The sequence below is a fragment of the Rana temporaria genome, chromosome 6, assembly GCF_905171775.1.
Source record: "Rana temporaria chromosome 6, aRanTem1.1, whole genome shotgun sequence".
Lineage (NCBI taxonomy): Eukaryota > Metazoa > Chordata > Amphibia > Anura > Ranidae > Rana > Rana temporaria.
The window spans coordinates 3274572-3299563 of record NC_053494.1 but is presented as its reverse complement, the minus strand read 5'-3'; the positions used below and the strand labels follow the sequence as shown (position 1 = coordinate 3299563).

Genomic DNA, 24992 nt, shown 5'->3' with positions numbered 1-24992 from the left:
CAGGGAGATGCCTGGATTACAAAAGGCATCCCCCCGTTCTGCCGTTCCATGACCCAATAGCAGGACACCGGCGGACATCGAGTCTGCGGGTCCCACGGGCAGGGGTCACGGAGACCGCGGCAGGCGCGAGCAGATTTAAAGCAATGTAAATATACGTTGCTTTGCCTGCCCGTGCCATTCTGCCGACATATAAGTGCGTGAGGCAGTCGGCAAGCGGTTAATAAAAAAAACAAAAAAAAAAGATATCAAGCCAATAGACAGATCTGAATTAAAGAACATATCAAAACCATAGACTCATAAATATTGACCCTAATATGTACAACATAAAAAGAAATAAGAATATGAGTAGTAACCGAAACAATGCCCAGCCTGCCTTGGAAGACTAAACTGTCTGTTGCACCTCTTGTGGTTATGCCAAGCTGCACAGGGGAGGGGGATTTGATAATACTGGAACACTCAGGATCTGGTGCAGCTGTACATGGTAACCAATCAGCTTCTATCTTCAGCTTCTTCAATTAAGCTTTGAAAATAAAACCTGGAAGCTGATTGGTTTCTATGTATAGCTGCTCCAGATTTTGCACCCTCCAGTTTTTATCTCCTTCATTGTGTCATTTGAAACAAGTTCAGAAGAGTTTTTATTTTTTGTCTACAAACGCAATGAGATTTTTGATGGTCACAATGACCACTGTGCAGGTAAATATTACTAAAGTGAGAATATTGATATTTTAGATTCATAAAGACAAAATATTTAGCAATTTGTGATTTTATTTTTACCTAGATCCCAACCAATGTTTTCCTGATGAAGAGAGCGGGATTGTTAATGGAGTATCAGGATGTTATTGCAACTCATCATTAAATGACACCACTGCTACGTATGATGCCATGCCTAAAGGTAAGGGGATAGGTTCACAAAGTGGAATCATAGTAGAGGTGCTTCCATATTATTCCAAATTTTCTTTGTGGTAATTAACAATCCAATAGCTGATAGTCAACATGTCACCAATCCAAGTCCACACGTAGATCCAACTCTGTGGGGATCCACTAGTGCCACAAAGCTTACTGACTGGTTCCAATGCAAACCAAATGTTGCAGAGCTGAAAGAACCCATCCGCATAGCCCATGACACCCTTGAAAAATGTACACACATCTTCTGGCTTCATTTTTAGGAATCTGTGGAATATAGCTGTTTGATGGAGGATTCTCCCTAATTACGAACCCCCCTTTATTATCTAGAATATTCTTTCGTATTTTGACTCCAAGGAAGGTGGAGAGCCCAAACCCTTGTCTTTGCCTTTCTACCCTCCTTCCCAACCTTCCCTTCATCTCCCCCCCCCCAAAAAAAAACAACCCCTTTCTTTTCTTTTTTCCTCAATCTAGTATCCCCCCCCCATTTATTTTATAGACTCTTCCATCCCGAGCACTCACCATTATGAGTCTTTTTGTTTTGACAAATTCGTCAGACAACGTCAGAAGTCCAGTTCTTGAGCTCTTGGTTCTCTTATGGTTTCCTCTGCCTGTAGAAGCAACTAATGTTATACTATGGGGTTAATTACTACAACTGGAGAGTGCAAAATCTGGAGCAGTTGTGCATGGTAGCCAATCAGCTTCTAACTTCAGTTTTTTTTTATTAAGATTTGATTTAAAAAAAACTGGAAGCTCATTGGTTTCTATGCAGAGCTGCACCAGATTTTGCACTCTCCAGTTTTAGTAAATAAACCCCTGTGTGTCCATGCACATCAGGTAGTTTAGAGGCATTTTCTTTAAGCTTAGAATTTAGAGGCAGAAAAAAAAACGTCTGTTTTGCAAGTTTAATGGCGCGTTCACACAATCGGAAATTCCGACAAGAAAACCAAGGATTTTTTTTCCTACAGAATGTTGGCTCAAACTTGTGTTGCATACACACGGTCACACAAATCTTGTCTGAAATTCTGAACAAGACGTACGACGAGCCGAGATCAATGACATTCAATAGGCAGTGTTTTTTTGTGCGCCGGAATTGCATACAGACGATCGGAATTTCCGACAAGAACTTTTCTTGTCGGAAAATTTGAGAGCCAGCTCTCAAATTTTTGTTGTCGGAAATTCCGACAGCAAATGTCTGATGGGGCCAAAACACGGTCGGAATTTCCGACTAAAAGCTCTCATCGAACATTTGTTGTCGGAATTTCCAATCGTGTGTACGCATCATAACAGTGTTTTTCTGCCAGGAAAAAAAAAAAACACACAAAACATTCCTTTGTGTACTGTTACGTATTTATTAACCTGAACTGACCACTCAACTTCAGTTTTTCTAACTTTTATCGGGAGGCTTTATTGCCTCAACCTCACATGTTTGTCTTTGTTTTTCTATGGATGGCTCCAGTCTACTAACATTATAGTGCGTTTTATATTAAACCCTAATACAATCTTTGTGAAAGAAAAAACATTTCCTCTAGAACTTGGGGTTCCTATCAAAGGGAACGCAACTATGCTCCAGGAACTCAACATAAAAGCATGAAGTTGCAAACGGAAAATGTCATATTACAACCAAAGTTATTAAAAAATAGCAAAGCATGCCATTACCCCACCTAGTTCCACCCCTCCATAATGTTTCACCCAACCTGAGCTAAAGTTGTCTGTGACCTCAAATCATTCATATGCAACTTCCTGCTTACCTGCTCAATAGCTAATAGTGGTAAGATTCAACTGGGCTTATAATGTTGAAGAGGTTTCACTACTGATACATTGTGGTATTCTTTAGCCAGGAAAACCACTTGAATGAGTTGCAAAATGTCATCATTATTACAGAATAAGTCCAATGAAATGGGACTAACTACTAATGTTAGCTACATTAAATGGGGAAAAAGATTATGGATACCTGACCATTACGATTACTATATGGCCAAGGTCTGTGGATTTCCCTACAAATGATGGAGTTCAGGTTTCCCCAGTGAAGCGGAATGTTAATACTACATCATACAAAGACATATTCCAACCGTGTGGTAATAGTTTGGTGAAGACCCTTTTACTCTTCCAGCATGACTGTGCCCCTGTGTGCAAAGCCAGCTTCATAAAGACATGGTTTGACCAGTTTGGACCAGTTCCATAAAGACATTGAACCAGTTCAATAAAGACATGGGTTGACCAGTTTGGACCAGCTCCATAAAGACATGGGTTGACCAGTTTGGACCAGCTCCATAAAGACATGGGTTAACCATTTTGGAACAGTTCTGTAAAAACATGATTTGACCAGTTTGATGTCGAGGAACTTGAGTGTCCTGCACAGAGCCTTGACTGAATTCCTTTGGGATGAATTGGAATGCTGATTTGAAGGCAGATCTTCTCATCCAAGATCAGTACCTGACCTTACAAATGGCCACAAATTCCAACAGACACCCCCCCAAAATTTTGTGGAAAGCCTTCCCAGAACAATGGAGGTAGTTGTAACCACATAAGAGGACCAATTCCATATTAACGGCCACAAATTTGGAATGGGATGACCAACAAACTCATAGAGCTGTGACAGTCAGGTTTCCAGAAAAAAATTGTGAATACCATTGCCTAGATAAATTAAACCCTTTACAGGCATATTCACAAGCAGATCTTTAGGTTATTAATACTATATAGGGAAATATGGTTATCTTCCCTGCTGAAAGACCTAGCTAGCAAACAGTCAACCTTTGGCAAACTTAGCTTACCAATCCACAGGTCAATATTTTGCAACACTGTATGATCGTCCAAATGAAAACACATATATTTTCCATTAAAAAAGGGGTGCTCAACCAGTGGCCTGGGGGCCACATGTGGCCCATGGAGCCCTCTGATGTGGCCTGTGACCTCCTGCTCTGGGATGGTGGGTTGGCAATCCCAGATCGCAGGTTGCTGACCCACTACTCCAGAGCATCAGTGTTGTGAATGAAGTCAGTGATAGAGGAAGCACGTGACTGTAGAGAGGAGCCACGTGAACCAGAGTAATAGCAAATTAATTTTGCCTGGGACAGCAACAGCCAGCGATACCTGAACTGTTCTGCAGTGGTTACTGGGATGCTTTCAAGCTGGTCCACAGGTGTAGTGAAGTGCACCTATGGGGTACCTGTACTGTGCCACAGACTTCTGTTATTACCTGCGGGTTTGGTGCACTTTTAGTAAATTTAACCACACAGAAACACAAGTGCACCACCTGCAGGATATAATAGAATTCTATGGCAAAGCACAACTAACCTGCAGGAAAGCCACAGGTGCACTGTGCTGCACCCATCGTGTGGGTAGACTGCAGACCATCAGTGTAAAAGCAGCCTTAGGCCCCTTTCACATGGTCGGTCTGACCCAATTGCACCCTCCCTCCATTCACCTCCATGGAGCGGCAGAGGTAAACAGACTTGTCTCCATATACACTCGCCTACCTGCAATTCAATCTGGTAAAATAGAAGTGGATCCATCCCCTTCCATCTGATCGGATCAGAGGGCCCATAGAGTAGAGTGGGCTGTGTCTGTGTCCGTTTTGCAGCTCATTGTTGCCCATGACTGGTTACAAAGTCACTTAAGTGGGCATTGCTCTGCAAATGGTTGGGCACACCTGCAATAAAACAATAACCACTTGGACTAAAAAAATGGCAGATGGCTGCTGATGGCCTAGAAAATAACTTTCTTTGATTGTTTAAGGCTGAAGTTATCAAGTCACGTGTGCTGACTTTAGGTAAATGAAGAATTAGGAAGAGGCGGTGATCTAAAAGATATGTGTGTTGATTGAAGTGTAAGCATTATCTGATATGATCATCACAGCATAGTACAAGTTGAAAAAGGTTGCAATTGTTGACTCAACTTCTGACCATATGACATATAATATGCAGTTATTTATTGATCAACAAATCTGTCCAAAAGTAGCTGACTGATTATGGTGAAGGAATCAATTGCCACAATGGATTTTCCTGGGTGTGTGCTCTTGTTCTTGTAAAAGTGCAGAGTGAGGTGATGAGCAGAAAACGAAAGTGTATAATGAAAGGATAATCAAGCAAAAACAAAAACAAATCACAGATAACATAGGAGGGTCTGACGATAATTTACTGAACATTCTCTCTGAAGATTCTCTTATATCCAAGTCATGATATAATATTGCTGAGCCAAGCGGGTTCTTCAGTTCCAATCAGTGTCAGGAATAGGGATGAGCCTGACGTTCGAGTGGAACCTGAAGGGCCTGGTATGGAATTTGGGGGGACCCCCACGCAATTTTATTCATTTTGGTTCGGGGTTTCCCTTAATATTCATACCACACCCAAAGGGCCTGGTAATGGACGGCTGTTTTTTTTTCAATGACTTTTATCTGTATTGCCGGGACCCGACAATTCATTATAGCCGCGAGTGATTTTAAATGACTTTTTTTCCTTTAGAAATTACATTTTGTGGAGGGACAGTTCTAAACACGGAAACATGCTCTACTTTACAGGCATACTATAGACATCCCCTAGGTAATTTAAAGGAATGTTTCACTTTTATTGTTTCACTTTAAGCATTATTAAATTCACTTCTCCCAAAAAAACGTCCATTTTTAAAACTTTTTTTTTGCATTGATACATGTCCCCTGGGGCAGGACCCAGGTTCCCAAACCCTTTTTATGACAATAACTTGCATATTAACTTTTAAAATGAGCACTTTTGATTTTTCATGTTCCTGTCCCATAGACTTTAACAGTGTTTGCGTGTTCAAACTATTTTTTTGCCTGTTCTGCTGCCAACCGAACCAGGGGGTGTTCGGCTCATCCCTAGTCAGGAACCCCAATATTCATAGACAGGTAACCCAGTCACCTTCATTCATTCACCATAGAGGGTATATAGGCAGATGATTGAAGAAAAAATGATATCCCCTTTTTGTGTTTATACACTTATTTATGTTTATTTCCCCCCAGATATCAATATTGAATGTGGAATGAATCAAATTACAGTTTCTTACAGTAAATGTTACATTGAGTTGTTGGGATTCAATACTTCATCATTACATCTGAAGAACAGTAGCTGCACCGGGGTCATTCAAATAAGAGATAAAAGGTACATTACTGTCACCACACTGCCCAGGAGTGGTTACTGCGGAACAGAGCTGATGGTGAGTATAAAGAAGAGATAAAAGAGCTACAACATTTAAAAGTATTATAGTAGAAGTATGGTACCGGTAGAGGATGTTCTCTGACCTCGTAGTGGACTTTAGAGAAGACACTTCAAGAGAGAAAGGAAGGAAACTTAGCTGATAGGTATGTAGCTAACAATGAAATCTTGGAGGTCTTTAGGGCAGAAAGTGAGGAAAAATCTTTCTAGTGGGGACACAGATCTTTAATACATAACAAAGAATGGAAAGCTTCACTTTTCTATATAAAAAATTAATTAAAAAAATTATATATATGATTAGAGATAAAGATGCGGCCCATGCAATTAGTAAGCATAGAAAGTGGCCTCAGCCTAGGCTCCTCCCAGGTCACTGGCTCATTTCACCCCACCCATGGGGCTTAGTCATACTGGTAGACCTCTACGACTAAGCCCTATGTACAGAATGAAACATGTCAGGAGGTGCGGCCTGGGAGGAGCCTAGGCTGTGGCCACTTTCTATCCTTACTAATTACATTGGCTGCTAGGAGTACAGCATCTTCACATCTAATCATAACATAAACATAAGCCCATAAACAGGTAGTACTTATGTCAAGCACGTAGTAAATAGGCGTTGTTGAGACAACTAATAGTTACGTATGAGAGGCAATTCTAACTCAGGTACTTTGACAGTACACGTAGTAAATAGGAGTTGTAGCGACAACTAATTGTTGCATCTAGGAGGCAATATAGCTCAGGTACCTTGAGAGTACATGTAGTAAATAGGAGTTAATTGCATAAGAGTGACAATTATAGCTGAGGTAACAATAGTTGCATATGAGAGGAAATTATAGCTGACGTAATTTGAAAGTAAATGTCTCTTTAATATATTCCTTAGCAATGAGCCTTAAGCACAACACTATATCCCAAACAGTATGTTGATAGGCAAAAAGCCTAATAAATAACAGCAATTGTATTAGATGGAACATAAGCAGCAGATCTTCCTGTAGAACTACAAGTGACACAATGGCTACTTATCCATTTGCAGGCTTCAGTATAGGAAGTAGGGATTCTGTGGTGTAAGGTGTTCAGCAAGGAAGGCCTCAAGGTTGTCCCCAGCAATAGCCCTCTGTTGCAGTAGATGTAACAGCACCAAAGTAGTAGTTGTTGCCTGGAGCGCTGTAGCAGCATGGGGAGCAATGCAGTCCAAGGATTAATTGTAGATTCATTGTAGATTGATAGCAGCGCAGCCATTGGCTTGCGCTGCTGTCAATCATCTTCAATGACACAAGGTCGAGCTGAGTCCTGTAGTCAGCGGCTATGGACGCCGAATACAGCACACGGGAGCGTGCCCACAAGGTACCCCCCTTGGGAGAGCGCTTCCCAGAGGGGGTTATCAGAAGCGGATAGGAGCTGAGACAGCTGCCGAGGTACCCCAGAAGACGAAGATCGGAGCCACTCTGTGCAAAACGAGCTGCACAGTGGAGGTAAGTATGACATGTTTGTTTTTGTTTTTTTAATATTCAAAGCTTTAGTATCACTTTAAATTATATGAATTTAGATAAAAACTACTTCATTGAACCTTTGAGGGGAATGTATTATTTTTTTGTATATTTTATTTCAGGTAAATAGCAGCTATTTTACATACACAAATGTGGTGTATTTATCATCCAAAGTCACCTCACGCACGTTTTCCACAAATATCTCATGTACTTACCCAAGAAGCATGGCGAACGTCCTGTGGTTCTCTACGATGAGAGTAAGGTAGAGTATGTCTAACTAAAATTGTGGGGCTGCTATCTCTGGGGAGGGGACTTTTTTGTAAATAGCTAGTCAGCTAGTTCCTACAAGAAACTACCCCATCCCCCCATTTTATTGATCATTGGAGAGGACCCCCTTTACAGTGCTGGTCAGTGGAGAAGTGCCCCCTTAGGTTGATGATCAGTGGAGAAGTATCTCCTTACATTGCTGGTCAATAGAGAAGCGCCCCCTTACAATGGCTGTCAATGGAGAAAGCCCCCCCCTTTTAATTGGTGATCAACGTGGAAGAGCTCCTTACATAGATGGCCAGTGTAGATGTTCCTTTTTATATTAGTAAACAGTTGATACTTACTTTTGTTGTTCAGTGAAAAAGTCTCCTCTTACTGTACATTGGTACTCAGTGAACAAGTGTCACCTTACATGGATGATTAGTACCAATGGGCCCCCTTACATTGGTACTTAGTGGAAAAGAACCTTCTTACATTGAAGGATACAGACCTTACATTGGTGGACAGTAAGATAATTGGTAGTCAATACAGAAAAGCCCCCCTTACATTGGTTATCAGTAGATAATTATCCCCTTCATTAGTGGTCAGTAGAAGAACGACCCCCTTATATCGGTGGTCATTGGAAGAAGGGCTCCCTTAAATTGGTGGTCAGCGGAGAAGGGCCCCTTATGTTGGTGGTTGTAACGAAACGTCCCACACTCCACTTGAGTGCTTTTGTCATATACCACTTCCTCCCAGTCTGGATATAGATATCAGACATTCCAACTACTATCAACAGCAAACAAGACAATACTTGTTTGATTGCTGAACATGGACTATTTATTAGAACCAAAATACAAGTCTCATATACAGTTGAGGAGGAGGTTCCTACCTCCTGCTCACATTACTCTAACAACACACCTGTAACCAGAAACAGAATTAACATGAGCTAATTAACTAATCCCTTATAGCAGCCGAGGTGACCCCGTGCCCTCCTGGGCATTGTTATGATAAATCAGGATTTCACTACAGGTCAGACTTATTGTTACCGAGCTTCACCCAGTATATTATACATTATCATAAGTATAAACACAAGACACCTTCACACAATAGCAGGAGCTCCAGCAGGAGTCGGCCCGTCTCCTACATTGTACAGAGGCCAAAGTGATCGGCTCTCTCAACTAACATGTTGAGTTCAGAATCAAACAAACCAAGAATAGTCTTTATCTATATCCTGCGAGATATTGTGGACAAATGTTACTGTCCCACACGGTGGCAAATTAGGGGAAAAAAGGGGACATTCCTGTACACCCATTTGCCCAGCCGTGCCATTCTGACAGCATGAAAAGGTGTGGGGTGGTTCTTAAGCGGTTAAGTAATCCAAGACATATTTTCTCAGTCACCCTGTGCCAGGTGCATGGGGAGCTGAAACAAGAGTTTCCCAACCTTTCCACTGAATTTTGGGTTCCACAAGCCTTCCCGTCACAGTGGTCAGTGGAGAAGTGCCTCTTTACATTGGTGATCAGACCAGTTAAAGAGTGCCATATTACATTGGTGATAAGTTGATAAGTTGAGAGGTGTCCCTATATAGGGAATTTCTCATACTGATGGTCAGTGGTGAAGTGTCCTTTACATTGGTGGATAGGGGAAGCCTAGTTACATGTTGTAGGTTGGAGAGGGAAACCTAACACAATGGTGCTCTTGGAGTGGCCTTGCAATAAAGCGTATGCATGTCTATCTAGAAAAAAATACCTACCTAAGGGTCTAGCTAGATCAACATTTTTCACACACTATATGGTGATGTTACCGAACTTTACCTAACCAGATGTCTGAAATATACAGAATGTCATGGTCCTGTTCTTATTGCCATCAAGGTGACAGAAGTGTCTAATGCTATAATACTGTTTTGCAGTGAAAGTAATCTAACACTCGGAGGATCTTCATCATATGCGGCCAGAATGGGCATCTTCCAAGATTCTAGTTACACCATTCTCTATGAGGACCAAGGAGGCTGGAGAAATACAAGTGTACCTTTGTATGTTGGGATAAGTGTGAAAAACGAGACTTCTCCCTCAGCCGTGCTGCTTATGAAGAGCTGCCTTCTGACCACTACATCCTATACAGATACTGCGAGATACAACGTCATCAGTGACTAGTAAGAGTCTTTTTCTCCAACTCAAACTATAAATTCTGAAGTAACATCTTGCTACCATTCTATGGCCTTCAAAACCTTGTTTCTTTCCTTGGCATAAGCATCCATTAAAGGGGTTGTAAAGGTAAAACATGTTTTCCCCAAATATCTTCCTTTACCTTAGTGCAGTCCTCCTTCACTTACCTCATCCTTCCATTTTGCTTTTAAATGTCTTTATTTCTTCTGAGAAATCCTCACTTCCTGTTCTTCTGTCTGTAAGAACACAGAACACAGTGACGTCATCGCATATGACGAGCATTCGCTCATAACATTTGATGCTGTCGCCGCCATCTTGCTTCACCCTACCTATGCCGTGGACTCTACCGCGCATGCGTCAAAGTCATTTCGAACATGCGCGGGTTTCCACGGCGACAGGCAAGTATACACACTCTCGGGTTTCTTGTTGGGAAACAGGCTGACAAGAATCTCGACGAGAAATAAGAGAGCAGGATCTCTTTTTTTCTCGTCGAGATTCTGACCAGATTTCCAGATGAGAAACCTGAATGCCTCGTACACACTCACGGGAAGCAGTTTTCTTGCTGTTTTTTTGCCGAGAAACCCGGTCGTGTGTACGAGGCCTGATTGCTGCATTCTCTTCAAAACACATACTTACCTACACAGCAAATTCAGCATTGTCCCACCCTCAGTTTTCTGTTTTTCTGACATATTCAGGCTCCTGAATCACCATCTTGGCAGCCATTGATGATCTTGCACCCCTCAGCCACTCTGTGTGCCTGCTCCTGCAACCTTCTGGGAGTTGGGATCGATGTATCCCAGGAGGCAGCAGAACCAGGGACAAGACATTCTAGCCTAGGCAGAGGCATAGAGGTGGGGCCAAAGAAAAAATAATAAATGCTATTCTGCTTGGGGAAGGGAGAGTGTTTCAATGGAACTATCTCCCTTTTCAGAGTTAGGTTGTGCTTTAACTGTGGTGTGGTCTACTAGGACAGTCCTGGTTTGGCTTTGCCATCAAAGGAATATAATTAAAATCAGAATTACAGATCCTTAAGTAGGTGCACATAGATGTATTTTGCTGACTGTTGGTATCGTAATTTTTGTCTTTCAACAGCTGCCCTGTTCTCAATGACTCTACGCTACATGTGGAAGAGAATGGAGTCTCCCGGCAAGGACGTTTCTCTCTTAATATGACTCAGTTTGCTAGAAATTACAGCAAATATTCTATAGACTGTCAGATAGTCTTGTGTAATACAACATTGGGGACTTGCAGTCCGGTAAGTTGGCTTTTGACACTCTGACAAATACATAAAAGTGTGTGTGTCCCCTTAACACATCTACCCTTTTATATCATTTACAGAATTGTTCCCAAACAAACCCCACAATAGTGGTCAGCAGCACGGACATCGCCAGTTTAACATTGGGTGCTCTGTATACTGATGGTAATATTTTATCTTTCTATAAGAATTCGATTTTATTACAAATATGAGCAATTTCTCACCAAGTACTAAACATAAATGCATTCAAAAAGAAACATCTCAGCATTCTTTGGCAACACGGCATTGGTTTATTAATGATTTACAATGTCAAGAAAATCCAAATCCTAATTTAAACATGTCTGGTTACATAATGCATGGTAATTCTGGTATGATTTTTTTTCCCCCAAAAAGTTAAAATACTTTTAATTTGTATTACAAATATGTGCAATTTTTTACCAAGTACTAAACATAAATGCATTCAAAGAGAAACATCCCAGCCTTCTTTGGCAACACGGTATTGGTTTATTAATGATTTACAATGCACAATGTATAGAAAATTCAAGAAAATCCAAATCCAAATTTAAACATGTCTGGTTACATAATGCATGGTATTTCTGGTATGATTTTTTTTTTCAAAAAGTTAAAATGTTTTTGATTTTCCTTTAAATTAAAATTGTTCATCGAATTCGAATAAACACAAAATGGTCATAATGGTGATGATAATGATAAAGGATGGTAATCATTTTTGAAAATAATGATATTAAAGCGGAGGTTCACCCTAAAAACAATTTTCTAACATTACATTGTGCTCACTCTCGACATTGACAGTATGCTGATGTTTTTTTTTTTTGCCGTACATACCGTTGTATCGCTATATTCCCCGCCGGCTTCTGGGTAGTGGCTCCCTCGGTAGTGGGCGTTCCTATGCACAGGCTAAGTGATTGACGTGATGACAAAAGCTTCCCCCCGGCGCATAAGGTGCGTCACGAGTTCCTGAAAGAAGCCGAACTGCGATTTGGCGCTATACGGCGCCTGCACACCAACGTTTGGCTTCTTTCGGCAACTCGTGACGCGCCTTATGCACCCGGGGGGAAGCTTTTGTCATCACGTCAATCACTTAGCCTGTGCATATGAACGCCCACTACCTGGAAGCCGGCGGGGAAAATAGCGATACAACGGTATGTACAGAAGAAAAAAAAAACATCAGCGTACTGTCAATGTCGAGAGTGAGCACAATGTAATGTTAGAAAATTGTTTTTAGGGTGAACCTCCGCTTTAAGAAAAAGCAGAAGAGAAGAAGAGGAAGAGGAACGTAAGTAATGTTTGCATTATCTTTTTTAGTATTATATTTTATTACAAATATATGCAATTTCTTACCAAATACTAAACATAAATGCATTCAAAAAGAAACATCTCAGCATTCTTTGGCAACACTGTATTGGTTTATTGATGATTTACAATGCACAATGTGTAGAAAATTCAAGAAAATCCAAATCCAAATTTAAACATGTCTGGTTACGTAGTGCATGGTAATTCTGGTATGATTTTTAAAAAAAAGTTAAAGTGATTTTGATTTAAATTTAAATTGTTCATTGAATTTGAATAACAATTTGGTCATAATGGTGATGATAATGATAAAGGATGGCGATAATTTTTGTAAACAATGATATTAAGAAAAAGCAGAAGAGAAGAAGAGGAAGAGGAATGTAAGTAATGTTTGCATTATCTTTGTATAAGTATTATATTTTATTACAAATATGTGCAATTTCTCTCCAAGTACTAAACATAAATGCATTCAAAAAGAACCATCTCATCCTTCTTTGGCAACACTGTATGGTTTAATGATTTACAATGCACAATGTATAGAAAATTCAAGAAAATCCAAATCCAAATTTTAGAAATGTCTGGTTACATAAACATAAATGCATTCAACAAGAAACATCTGAGCATTCTTTGAATATACACTGTAGGGTTTATTTGTGATTTATATATATATACGATTTAAGAAACTACAAACTTAATTTTAGAAATGCATGGTAATTCTGGTTTTATTTTTCCCACAAAGTTAAAATGTTTTTAATTTTTTATTTAAATTAAAACTGTTCATTGAGTTAGAATACAAATGTTGTAATAATGGTGATGATAATGGATGATGATTATTTTGATAAATTATACTATTAAGAAAAGACAGAAGAAGAGGAAGAGGAATGTAAGTAATACATGCATTATATTTGTATAAGTATTATATTTTATTACAAATATGTGCAATTTCTCACCAAGTACTAAACATAAATGCATTCAAAAAGAAACATCTCAGGATTCTTTGGTAACACTATTGTATGTTTTTTTGGTGATTTACAATGCACAAGATATAGAAAATTCAAGAAAATTCAAATCCAAATTCTAGAAATGGCTGGTTATATAAACATAAATGCATTCAACAAGAAACATCTCAGAATTATTTGAATATACGCTGTAGGGTGTATTGGTGATTTATATATCATATTTAAACTACAAACCTAATTTTAGAAATGAATGATAATTCTAGTATTATTTTTTCCAAAAAAGTAAAAATGCTTTTAATTGTTTAATTAAATTAAAATTGAAAATTGAATTAAAATAAAAAAAAATTGTGATAATGGTGATATTAATCCAGAAGGAGAGAAATCAGAAGAAGAGGCAGAAGAATGTAAGTGATATCAGCATTATTTACTAACAGATCAATGTAACTATTAAACTATTTAATTCTACAGTATATAAATACAATTAAAATATGAACTATAATTACATTATTTTGAAACAAATATATATACTGTATATAAAAAAAAACGTATACATGCATTTAAGAACACAACATTTGCTACATAAATAATGCTTGCATGACACCAACCTTTACAATCATAAGATGTTCTACTTTACATACCATGCAGTATATTTGAATTTTGAATAAATGCACAACATCTACAAAACACCTACAATATCTACAAAACATCTACAGCATCTACAAAACACCTACAACATCTACAAAACACCTACAACATCTACAACACATCTACAGCATCTACAAAACACCTACAACATCTACAACACATCTACAGCATCTACAAAACACCTACGACATCTACAAAACATCTACAGCATCTACAAAACACCTACAACATCTACAACACATCTACAGCATCTACAAAACACCTACGACATCTACAAAACATCTACAAAACATCTACAGCATCTACAGCACCTACAACATCTACACAACATCTACAGCATCTACAAAACACCTACAACATCTACAAAACATCTACAACATCTACAACACATCTACAGCATCTACAGCACCTACAACATCTACACAACATCTACAGCATCTACAAAACACCTACAACATCTACAAAACATCTACAACATCTACAACACATCTACAGCATCTACAAAACACTTACAACATCTACAAAACATCTTCAAAACATCTACAACATTTACAAAACACCCACTGTACAACATCTACAAAACATCTATAACATCTACAGAACACCTACAACATCTACAAAACATCTACAACATCTACAAAACATCTACAACATCTACAAAACATCTACAGTACAGCATCTACAAAACACCTACAGCATCTACAAAACATCTACAGCATCTACAAAACGCCTACAACATCTACAAAATATCTACAAAACATCTACAAAACATCTGCAAAACACCTACAACATCTTCAAAACATATACAAAACATCTTCAAAACGTCTACAACATCTACAGAACATCTACAAAACACCTACAACATCTTCAAAACATATACAAAACATCTTCAAAACGTCTACAACATCTACAGAACATCTACAAAACACCTACAACATCTTCAAAACGTCTACAAAATATCTACAGAACATCTACAACATCTACAGAACATCTACAACATCTTCAAAACATCTACAACATCTTCAAAACATCTACAACATCTACAAAACATCTACAACATCTTCAAAACACCTACAACATCTTCAAAACATTTACAGAACACCTACAACATCTACAAAACATCTTCAAAACACCCACAACGTCTACAAAACATCTACAAAACACCTACAACATCTACAACACATCTACAGCATTTACAAAACACCTACAGCATCTACAAAACACTTACAACATCTACAAAACATCTTCAAAACATCTACAACATCTACAAAACATCTACAACATCTTCAAAACACCTACAACATCTTCAAAACATTTACAGAACACCTACAACATCTACAAAACATCTTCAAAACACCCACAACATCTACAAAACATCTACAAAACACCTACAACATCTACAACACATCTACAGCATTTACAAAACACCTACAGCATCTACAAAACACTTACAACATCTACAAAACATCTTCAAAACATCTACAACATTTACAAAACACCTACTGTACTACATCTACAAAACATCTATAACATCTACAAAACATCTACAACATTTACAGTACAGCATCTACAAAACACCTACAACATCTACAAAATATCTACAAAACACCTACAACATCTTCAAAACGTCTACAAAACATCTTCAAAACATCTACAACATCTTCAAAACATCTACAACATCTACAAAACATCTTCAAAACATTTACAGAACACCTACAACATCTACAAAACATCTTCAAAACACCCACAACATCTACAAAACATCTACAAAACACCTACAACATCTTCAAAACGTCTACAAAACATTATAAAACTTCCTCCATAATTTATTTCAGAAAAAAAAACAATATATGTAGCATGATAAAACATATTTATGTAAAAACAATGATATAACTATATTTTCCCGATCGCTAATTGCGCGTGCGTATCGTTAGAAATCCGAACAAGCAGCGAAACAAACAAGCGTCTAACGAAACCGAAAATACTTTTTGGCCATTCTTCGGCTTTCACCTGGGTGTTTGTAAAATGTATAATTAAGAAATAAATGGCGGCGTCTTTCAGAACATATTTTGTGATGAAATGTTTAGAAATTATTATATCAATGAAATATTTTAGAAGGAAGTGATGTGGAAATGTGGTGATATAACCGCTAAGATAAACAGTCACAAATAAAGTTTATATATATAAAAGTTTAATAAAGAAAGTCATCATTTGCCATTCACATGGCCAGAGGTAAGAGGATAATTAAAGTACATAAAATGGAATCAAATGCTGATTGATGTTTTTTTTTTATATTTTTGTATATAAATTGTATTCTATTTACATACTTAAAAAATAAACATTGATTGAAAGTTTTATTTGCATCACTAGTAATGAAGGAAATAGTGAAAACTGTCTATAAATAAGTTTTTGAAATCTAGCTACAAAATGTCGCCATGTCTGCAAAATGCATTGGTGTTGAGTGTCAGCGTTGAGTGGCTGTTCTCATCTCTGTAAACTGATACATTCTGCTGGAGAGCTTGTGCTTCTGAAAAACACAAGATTTGCTGGTTGGATTACAAGATGAAAACAGGAGAAGAAAGCCTAAAAAAAAACAAATGCACCCAATACAGCTAGAAATTCTTAAGCTGCCCCATAATAAATGTTTTCTTTGGGGTTTAATACCACTTTAAAGTGTTAGTAAAGTCTTTTTTTTTTAGTTAAAAATAATATACATGTAATACTTACCTGCTCTGTGTAGTGGTTTTGCACACAGTGGCCCCGATCCTCCTCTTCTTGGATCCCTTTTCTGTGCTCCTGGCCCCTCCCTCCTGTTCAGTGCCACCACAGCAAGCAGCTTGCTATGGGGGCACCCGAGCCAAATCACAGCTCCCCGTGTCCATTCAGAGATAAAGCTGCGGCCCCGACTTACCCTCTTTCTCTCCTCATTGGCTGACTGACTTTGATTGACAGCAGCGGGAGCCATTAGTGCCGCACTGCTGTCTCAGCCAATGAGGAGGGGAGTCCCGGGCAGCCGAGACACTGCTGCAACATTGCTGGAACTAGACGGGGTTCAGGTAAGTATTAGGGGGGGGGGGCTGAGAAGTTTTTTTTTTTAATCTAAATGCATATAATAAACCTTCTGCCTTTACAACTCCTTGAGTGTTAGTTTTAAAGGTGCAATAAACCTTAAATGGCTCCTGTGGTTTATTGGGTAAAAATATGTCCCTTCATTTTGGCATATTTTATTGTAGTATGTATAATTCACGGCAAGAGAAATGCAGAAATAGTAACAAAAAAAATGCAAAAAAGAAAAACACACACACAGTTTTATATTCTATTATATCATATTATGTTATAAATTGTTTGGGCCAGATTCTCAGAGAAAGTACGCCGGAGTATCTACTGATACGCCGGCGTATTTTCAAATTTGCTGCGTCGTATCTTTAGTTTAAATCCTCAAACCAAGATACGCCGGCTTCTGGCTTCGATCCGACAGGCGTACGGCTTTGTACGCTTTCGGATCGTAGGTTCAATACTTTGGCGCCCGCTGGGTGGAGTTTGCGTCGTTTTCCGCGTCGGGTATGCTAATTAGCTTTCCGGCCGTCGCATTCTCTTATGTCGTCACTAGTCGGCTTTTCCCGGCGTATAGTTAAAGCTGCTATTTCGTGGCGTATAGATAGACTTGCCATGTTAAAGTATGGCCGTCGTTCCCGCGTCGAATTTTGAATTTTTTTTTTTTGCGTAAGTCGTCCGTGAATAGGAAAGGACGTAACTCACGTCTAAGTTCAAAAAATGACGTCGGTGCGACGTCATTTCGCACAAAGCACGGCGGGAAATTTCGAAACGGAGCATGCGCATTTCAATCGGCGCAGGGACGCGCTTCATTTAAATGAATCACGCCCCCTACCCGCCCAATTTGAAATACGCGCTGAGAAATACACTACGCCACCGTAACTTATGGCGCAAAATCTTCCTGGATTCGACTTAAAGCCAGGTAAGATACGGCGGCGTAGCGTATCTCTGATACGCTGCGCCTGGGCAATTCTATGTGAATCCGGCCCTTTGTGTTTGTGTGTTTATCCTCCGGGGCTTTTTTCTCCTAATTTTTTGTTACTATTTTTTTCTTCTTGAAATAATACTATGATAACATATGGCAAGGTAAAACAAAATATCATCAAAGAAACCTCAGAAGCCATGTTTTTTTTTTCCCTTTTCTTTTTTTTTCTATATATATATATATATATATATATATACATTTTCTATGATAAAATATGTACAGTGGAACCTCAGATTGCGAGTAACGCAGTTAACGAGCGTTTGGCAATACGAGCGCTGTATTTTTAAAAATTGTAACTCGGTTTGCGAGTGTTGTCTCACAAAACTAGCACGATTCAGGCCAAATCGATGTGCAGACGATCGGCGCCGTTAGGAAATGCCCAAGGACAGCTCGGCTGCCCTCGGAAAACTGAGTCTTTCCGAGGTTTGCCGAGGTCAGCCGAGGTGTCCTCGGGCCTTTCCGGCCGTTTCCAAGGCTCTCCGGCGCCCCCCCACCTCTGGCCGCATGCGGTATTGCATGCCATTGACGTCAATGCGGAACAAATTATTTTCTTTTCCATTGACTTCAATGGGGAAACACGCTTTGATATGCCAGTGCTTTGGATTACAAGCTGGAACGGATTATGCTCGTAATCCGAGGTTCCACTGTATAGACAAATTTATAAAAAAAAGATTAAATACATTTATAAAAATACCCCTTAATATCTAAAGAACAGTCATCTGCAAATTTCTTTTTATATATAATAATTTATTACTCAGATTTATGATATACACATATTTTTTTGTGTTTGCACAGTAAGGCCCCTTTCACACTGGTGCTAAAGGCGCGGTGGCGGTATAGCGAAGCTAAAAAAAGCGGCGCTATACCGTCAGAATTGCCGCGGGATTCGGCCGCTAGCGGTGGGGTATTAATCCTTGCTAGCTGCCGAAAAAGGGTTAATACCGCCCGCAATGCGCCTCTGCAGAGGCGCATTATGGGCGGTATTACCGCGGTTTCCCATTGTTTTAAATGGGAAGGAGCGGTGAAGGAGCGGTATACACGCCACTCCTCTCACCGCTCCAAAGATGCTGTTTGCAGGAGATTTTTTTCTCTCCCGCCAGCGCATCGCCTCAGTGTGAAAGCCCTCGGGCAGCTTTTTTAGGCGGTATTTAGGCGCTATTTTTAGCGCTATACCGCCTGAAAAACTCCTCGGTGTGAAAGGGGTCTTAGGGAGTTGATTTATTTAATTTTTTCTTCACAAAACCTGAGAAATATCCGCTTAATGTATGACCTGTGAAGGATTCCTCCAGGTTCTTACCGGCAGGTTGTGTGATATTGGTGCAGATTGGTGTTGCTCAGTAATAGATTTGTAGTTGTGTTGTTATTATTATTTCACGACAGCTCAATGTTTTCCCAGATTGCCTTTCTCTTATGATTAATCATTTTTTAAGTTTCATAGTTTTTGTGGTGTGACCTGATATGTGGCCCGAGAATACGGAGGATAAATAATGTTCTGTGATTGGAGAGAATCGGCCTTCATCTATGCCTCAGGAATAAACATCTGTAGAGTGTTCTTCATCCACACAAAGAATTATGGAGAGTAAGTTCTGATCTTCTCATCTCATATTATGTAATCACTTCAATAAAGAACACTTTCCACACCAGGGCAGGACTGGGCCAGGGGGAAGGGTGGCAATTGCCTCCCAGGCCGCTCTAATTTATGTTCAAAATGGCCGGCAGCCGCTACCATTCTCTTTTTGATTCTGCACTAGGAAGTCGGGCCGGGGGCACGGTCACAGCCAGACTCGAGAATACCGCTCAGGGGGTTAATGTACACTACTGAAGTCGCTCCGACTCCAGAAAAGGTTCCTGTGCTACTTCTAGGCAACTTGTACCCATTGATTTCAATGGAAGTCGCCTCCAAAGTCGGATCCTCTGTTTTAACTGAAGCAACTTTACAGGAAAATAAAATAGTTTACTCAGGCAAACCCCTCCCTCCCACTGAGCTGATTATTCTGTGATTGGCCACAGCCAAAGTCGCCTGTCCTGGAGGCAACTTTAAGTTGAGTTGTAACTTGCTGAAGTCACCCTGAAGTCGCCTTGCAAAGTCGCGCTGTAAGTCGGGTTGCCCCTGTGTGAACCGGCACTGATACAATTTTGCAAATAAATAATCCTTCTTTATGATTTTAGATAAAAATGTATTCTGCTACATTTCTTCCCAAATCAAAACAATTTTTTCATCTACTGTCACCAGTGCAATGTGTGTGTGTGTGTATATATATATATATATATATATATATATATATATATATATATATATATCCACTTAATATAACTGGTGTGGCTGTGATCAGGGACACTGACTGCTGACAGTATATAAAGAACAAAAACAATAATAATAATAATAATAATAATAATAATAATAATAATAATAATATTAATAATAATAATAATAATAATCATTTTATTTCATTATTGATTTCATATTTTTGTTTCTTTTTTCTTCTTTTTTTTTACTGGTATAAGCAATCATTTTTATTGAATGAAATAGATTTATGCAGTGTATGTTATTGTGATTAGCTGTGATTGGCCACAGCTAATTACATGGTACAGATGGGTTATAATTGGCCCTATCTGTACTATGTGATCACTGTGACCAATCACAGCTAGCAACACAATTGTACACAATGAATGGCTTAAATCAAAGCCATTCATTGTGTACAATTGTCTTGTGATCTGGTGTGATTGGTCACAGTGATCACATGATACCGGCAGTGGGCCGCAGCAACATCATATGACGTCCACTCGGAAGTACAAAGTCGTCATTTGACAAAATCCCGGGTGGGGAATGGTTAACTAGGATTATGGACATTTGGTCCAAATTTTGTAACTTTGCACCAAAATGTCTGAGACATTATTTTTTTTTACCGATTTTGCGACTAGAACATTAAAGGGGTTGTAAAGGATAAAAAAAAAATAACAAACATGTTTTACTTACCTCCACTGTGAAGCTCATTTTGCACAGAGTGGCCCCAGATCCACGTCTTCTGGGGTCCCTCGGCGGCTGTCTCGGCTCCTCCCCGCATCAGCTAACCCCCTTCATGGGAAGCTCTCTCCCAAGGGAGTTAGCTTACGGGCGCGCTCCCTTGATACAGATGCTGGCTATTGCCGCCGACTTCCCCCCCCCCCCGGCGCGCCTCGTCATTGGTTTGATTGACAGCAGCGGGAGCCAATGGTTGCGCTGCTATCAATCATCCAATGAAGGAGCCAAGAAGAGCCGAAAATCCCGGTCAAATGCTTTAGAATAGATTTCATTACGGTGAAAAAACATGAAACTTTACTACCCCTTTAATGTAATATCGATGCTAATCGGGTACATCACATTATTTTATACAGGCTCATAATGTTTATGTATTTCTACTTTACAGAATTGCAAGTTTAGAGGTTCCATCTTTGCATGAAAAGTCTATGGATAGCATCTATGACATCCTAATTTTCCAAGGTGTATGTAACCGGGTTCAACATTGGACTCACCATACTATACGGGATGGAACTCAGTCCAAGAAGATGTGAAAATCGATCTTGCATAATTGAAAACATCTCTTCCATAATACAGGATGGGGACAGTATGATGGAATATTGAGTTTTGCTCTATATCCTCTCTGGAAAAAAAGCATAAATCTCCTCCGAAAGTGGGACCTGCTGCCCAACGTGCTCCATCACAGGGAGCTTCACGCAACGGCACAATTGCTATTGGCTGATAGACATGCGCACACTGAAATATTTTTTTTTCTGAATTTCGTTTACGTCCGAAAAATAAAATTATTTAGCTACTCCCGAAATTATTTTTTATTTATTTTGTTTAATAAAGAAAGTGCATTAGTCCGAAAATTTGAATTAATTAAGGTCGAATCTGTCAATTGAAGGCTTATGGTGTCTGTCGGAAGTTCTAAGAAGATTTAATGAAGCAGCTAAACTGTATGACGCCGCGATCGTACATTTCCGATCGAATGTTCCGCCTACAAGCTATAGTAGAATTCTAATGTTGTATGACACTAGTAATAATTATATTTGTCATGGACATGCAGTAATGTCTGGCAGCTTACCTTCTCCTCCATGTGTCCATCAGAGGCCTGACTCTCTTCTGGCTGCCTTTTTATCACCTCTCCTTCCTGTATGGCCCCACCCCAGGCCATCCCAGGAAGTCTATATTAACTGTTGCACTGCAGGTCTGCTTTGCTGTTCAACTTTGTTTGTTTGCTTGTGTTCCTGTCTGCCGTGTGCTACGTTTACCTTTCTGTGTACCGAATTTGGCTCGTCTCTGACTATTCCTGTTTGCCTGTGACCCTGACCTTTAGCCTGTCTCTTGGTTACCCTCGTCTGCCTGTTGCCCCGACATCGGCTTGCCCATCACTATCCTTTGTGTCCTCAGTGGCTGCCTCCCCTCTCTCCCTACGGAGCGTGACCTGGGGGACCCCAGGGGCCGCGACATGGGTTCAGTTGCAGCGAAGGCCATCCTCACCACTAGAGGCTTTGATGAACACCTGCTGGACCTTAGACTCCACGCCCTGGGGAATTTTGGGCTCACGTTTCCTGTCCATCTGCAGCAGTGTCTCCAACGGGGTGCATTTGTCATCTGGCCACAGGTGACCTGACAATATTTATAAATTATTATTACTAGTCAACCAACATTAGAATTTTCCTATAGCTTATGGGCGGAGCATTTGACCGGAAATGTCCGCTCGTGGTGATCGTCTGTTTTTAGCTGCTTCATCGAATCTTCATGTCTCTATAATGTGGAATCTTTCCTCTCTATGTAGAATAATCTCGGACTAATAGAGTTAGGTTAGGCACATTCAACCGCAGGTTCTATAGACACAGATCGCTATTGTCACGTCATGTCGAATCTCCTCTCTATATCCAACTGTTGTCGCAACAAAACAAAAATAAAGCATTTTTTATGTCGAATCTTTCAGATTTCGGATTCTGCACATTCGTTATTGTTTGTTAAAACGAACGCGAAAATCCCCAAAATTTGGACGAAAATTAATGCACATGTCTATTGGCTGAGGATAGGGGCAGAGTTTTTCCTTAATGTACAGAATATAACCGAGTACTGACATTTATAGGTAGAGTTGATCCGGGGAAAATCCGATTGCCTCTCGGGGGATCAGGAAGGAATTTTTTCCCCTGCTGTAGCAAATTGGATCTCATGCTCTGCTGGGGTTTTTCGCCTTCCTCTGGATCAACTGTGGGTGAAGGATTGTGTATATGGGATTGTATTATTTTTGTTTTCTTTTTTTCCCTTTTTATTGGTTGAACTTGATGGACTTGTGTCTTTTTTCCACCAGACTAGCTATGTAACTATGTAACCATGTGAAAATGCTTCAATGTAAGGCCCCGTACACACGGTCGGACAAAACCGATGAGAATGGACCGAGTTTCATCGGTCCAAACCGACTGTGTGTATAGCCCATCGGCTTGTTTTCCTTCGGTCCAAAATTTTAAAACATGCTCCAAAACCGAACCGATGGACCGCTGCCCGATCGGTCCAAACCGATGGTTAGTACAGAAAAGCATCGGTTCAAAACCCGCGCATGCTCAGAATCAAGTCGACACATACTTGGAAGCATTGAACTTTGTTTTATTCAGCACGTCGTGTGTTTGACATCACCGCGTTCTGACCCGATCGGTTTTTGGAACGATGGTGTGTACTTACATCAGGCCACTTCAGCGGTTTGGACCGACCGGGTGTACAAGGCCTAACTTGGGGTGCTAACGGGCCTCCCGCTCGTAATAAGCATGAGCCTGGTCACAGTGTGAGCCCCAATGGGGTGACAGGCCTAACCTCCATGATGGAGGAATAAAAACACCTTTCACGGGAGCCTAAAGCCTCGTACACACGATCAGTCCATCCGATGAGAACGGTCTGATGGACCGTTGTCCTAGGTTAACCGATGAAGCTGACTGATGGTCCATCGTGCCTACACACCATCAGTTCAAAAAACAATCGTGTCAGAACGCGGTGACATAAAACACAACGACGTGCTGAAAAAAAACGAAGTTCAATGCTTCCAAGCATGCGTCGACTTGATTCTGAGCATGCGCGGGTTTTTAACCGATGCTTTTGCATACTAACGATCGGTTTTGACCTATCGGTTAGGCGTCCATCGGTTCAATTTTAAAGCAAGTTCTCATTTTTTTGACCGAAGGTTAAATAACCTATGGGGCCCACACACGCTAGGTTTGGACCGATGAAAACGGTCCTTCAGACCGTTGTCCTCTGGCGATCCTATCGTGTGTACGCGGCATTAGTGTCAGCTGAAATTATAATTAGCTAGAAGTCTGTTCAATGTTTATTATTATATTTACTGCTTACTATTGTATGACATATCGGTGATGGATCATCATGTATAGGAAATATTTCCATATTTTTTCATTCTGTGATACTTTGATGCATAATAAAAATCTATGGTTTACATATAAAAAAAAATAATCTTTTTTGGCTCATGACTGTATACCAGAGAAGGCAACATATAGTTAAAAAAAATTCTGAAGACATTATCCAAACAAGGAAATGTTATGTGCCCACAAATGCCACAAAGATATACACTATTTTCCCAAAAGTATTGGGACACCTGCCTTTACACACACATGAACATTAATGGCATCCCAGTCTTAGGCCCCGTACACACGAGAGGATCGATCCGCTGGAATTGATCCGCGGACCGGTTTCAGCGGATAGATCCCCTGGTGTGTACGATCCAGCGGATCTGTTTCCGTGGATTTTTGTCCCCGGGGATGGATTTCCAGCGGATCAAAATTTCTTGACATGCTAAGA

The 24992-nt window shown here is 39.9% G+C and overlaps 1 protein-coding gene across 1 annotated transcript in view; it reads left to right on the top strand.

The window, feature by feature from the left end:
* LOC120942823 (uromodulin-like) overlaps positions 1-11925 on the top strand; it is a 28298-nt gene extending 16373 nt beyond the window's left edge. Inside the window, exons 4-8 of the mRNA XM_040355748.1 lie at positions 779-892; positions 5882-6075; positions 9673-9953; positions 11059-11221; positions 11305-11925. Coding sequence (XP_040211682.1) covers positions 779-892; positions 5882-6075; positions 9673-9953; positions 11059-11221; positions 11305-11433 — 881 coding nt within the window. The 3' untranslated portion in view covers positions 11434-11925. The remainder of the gene's footprint in view (positions 1-778; positions 893-5881; positions 6076-9672; positions 9954-11058; positions 11222-11304) is intronic.
* The last annotated feature ends 13067 nt before the right edge of the window (positions 11926-24992 follow it).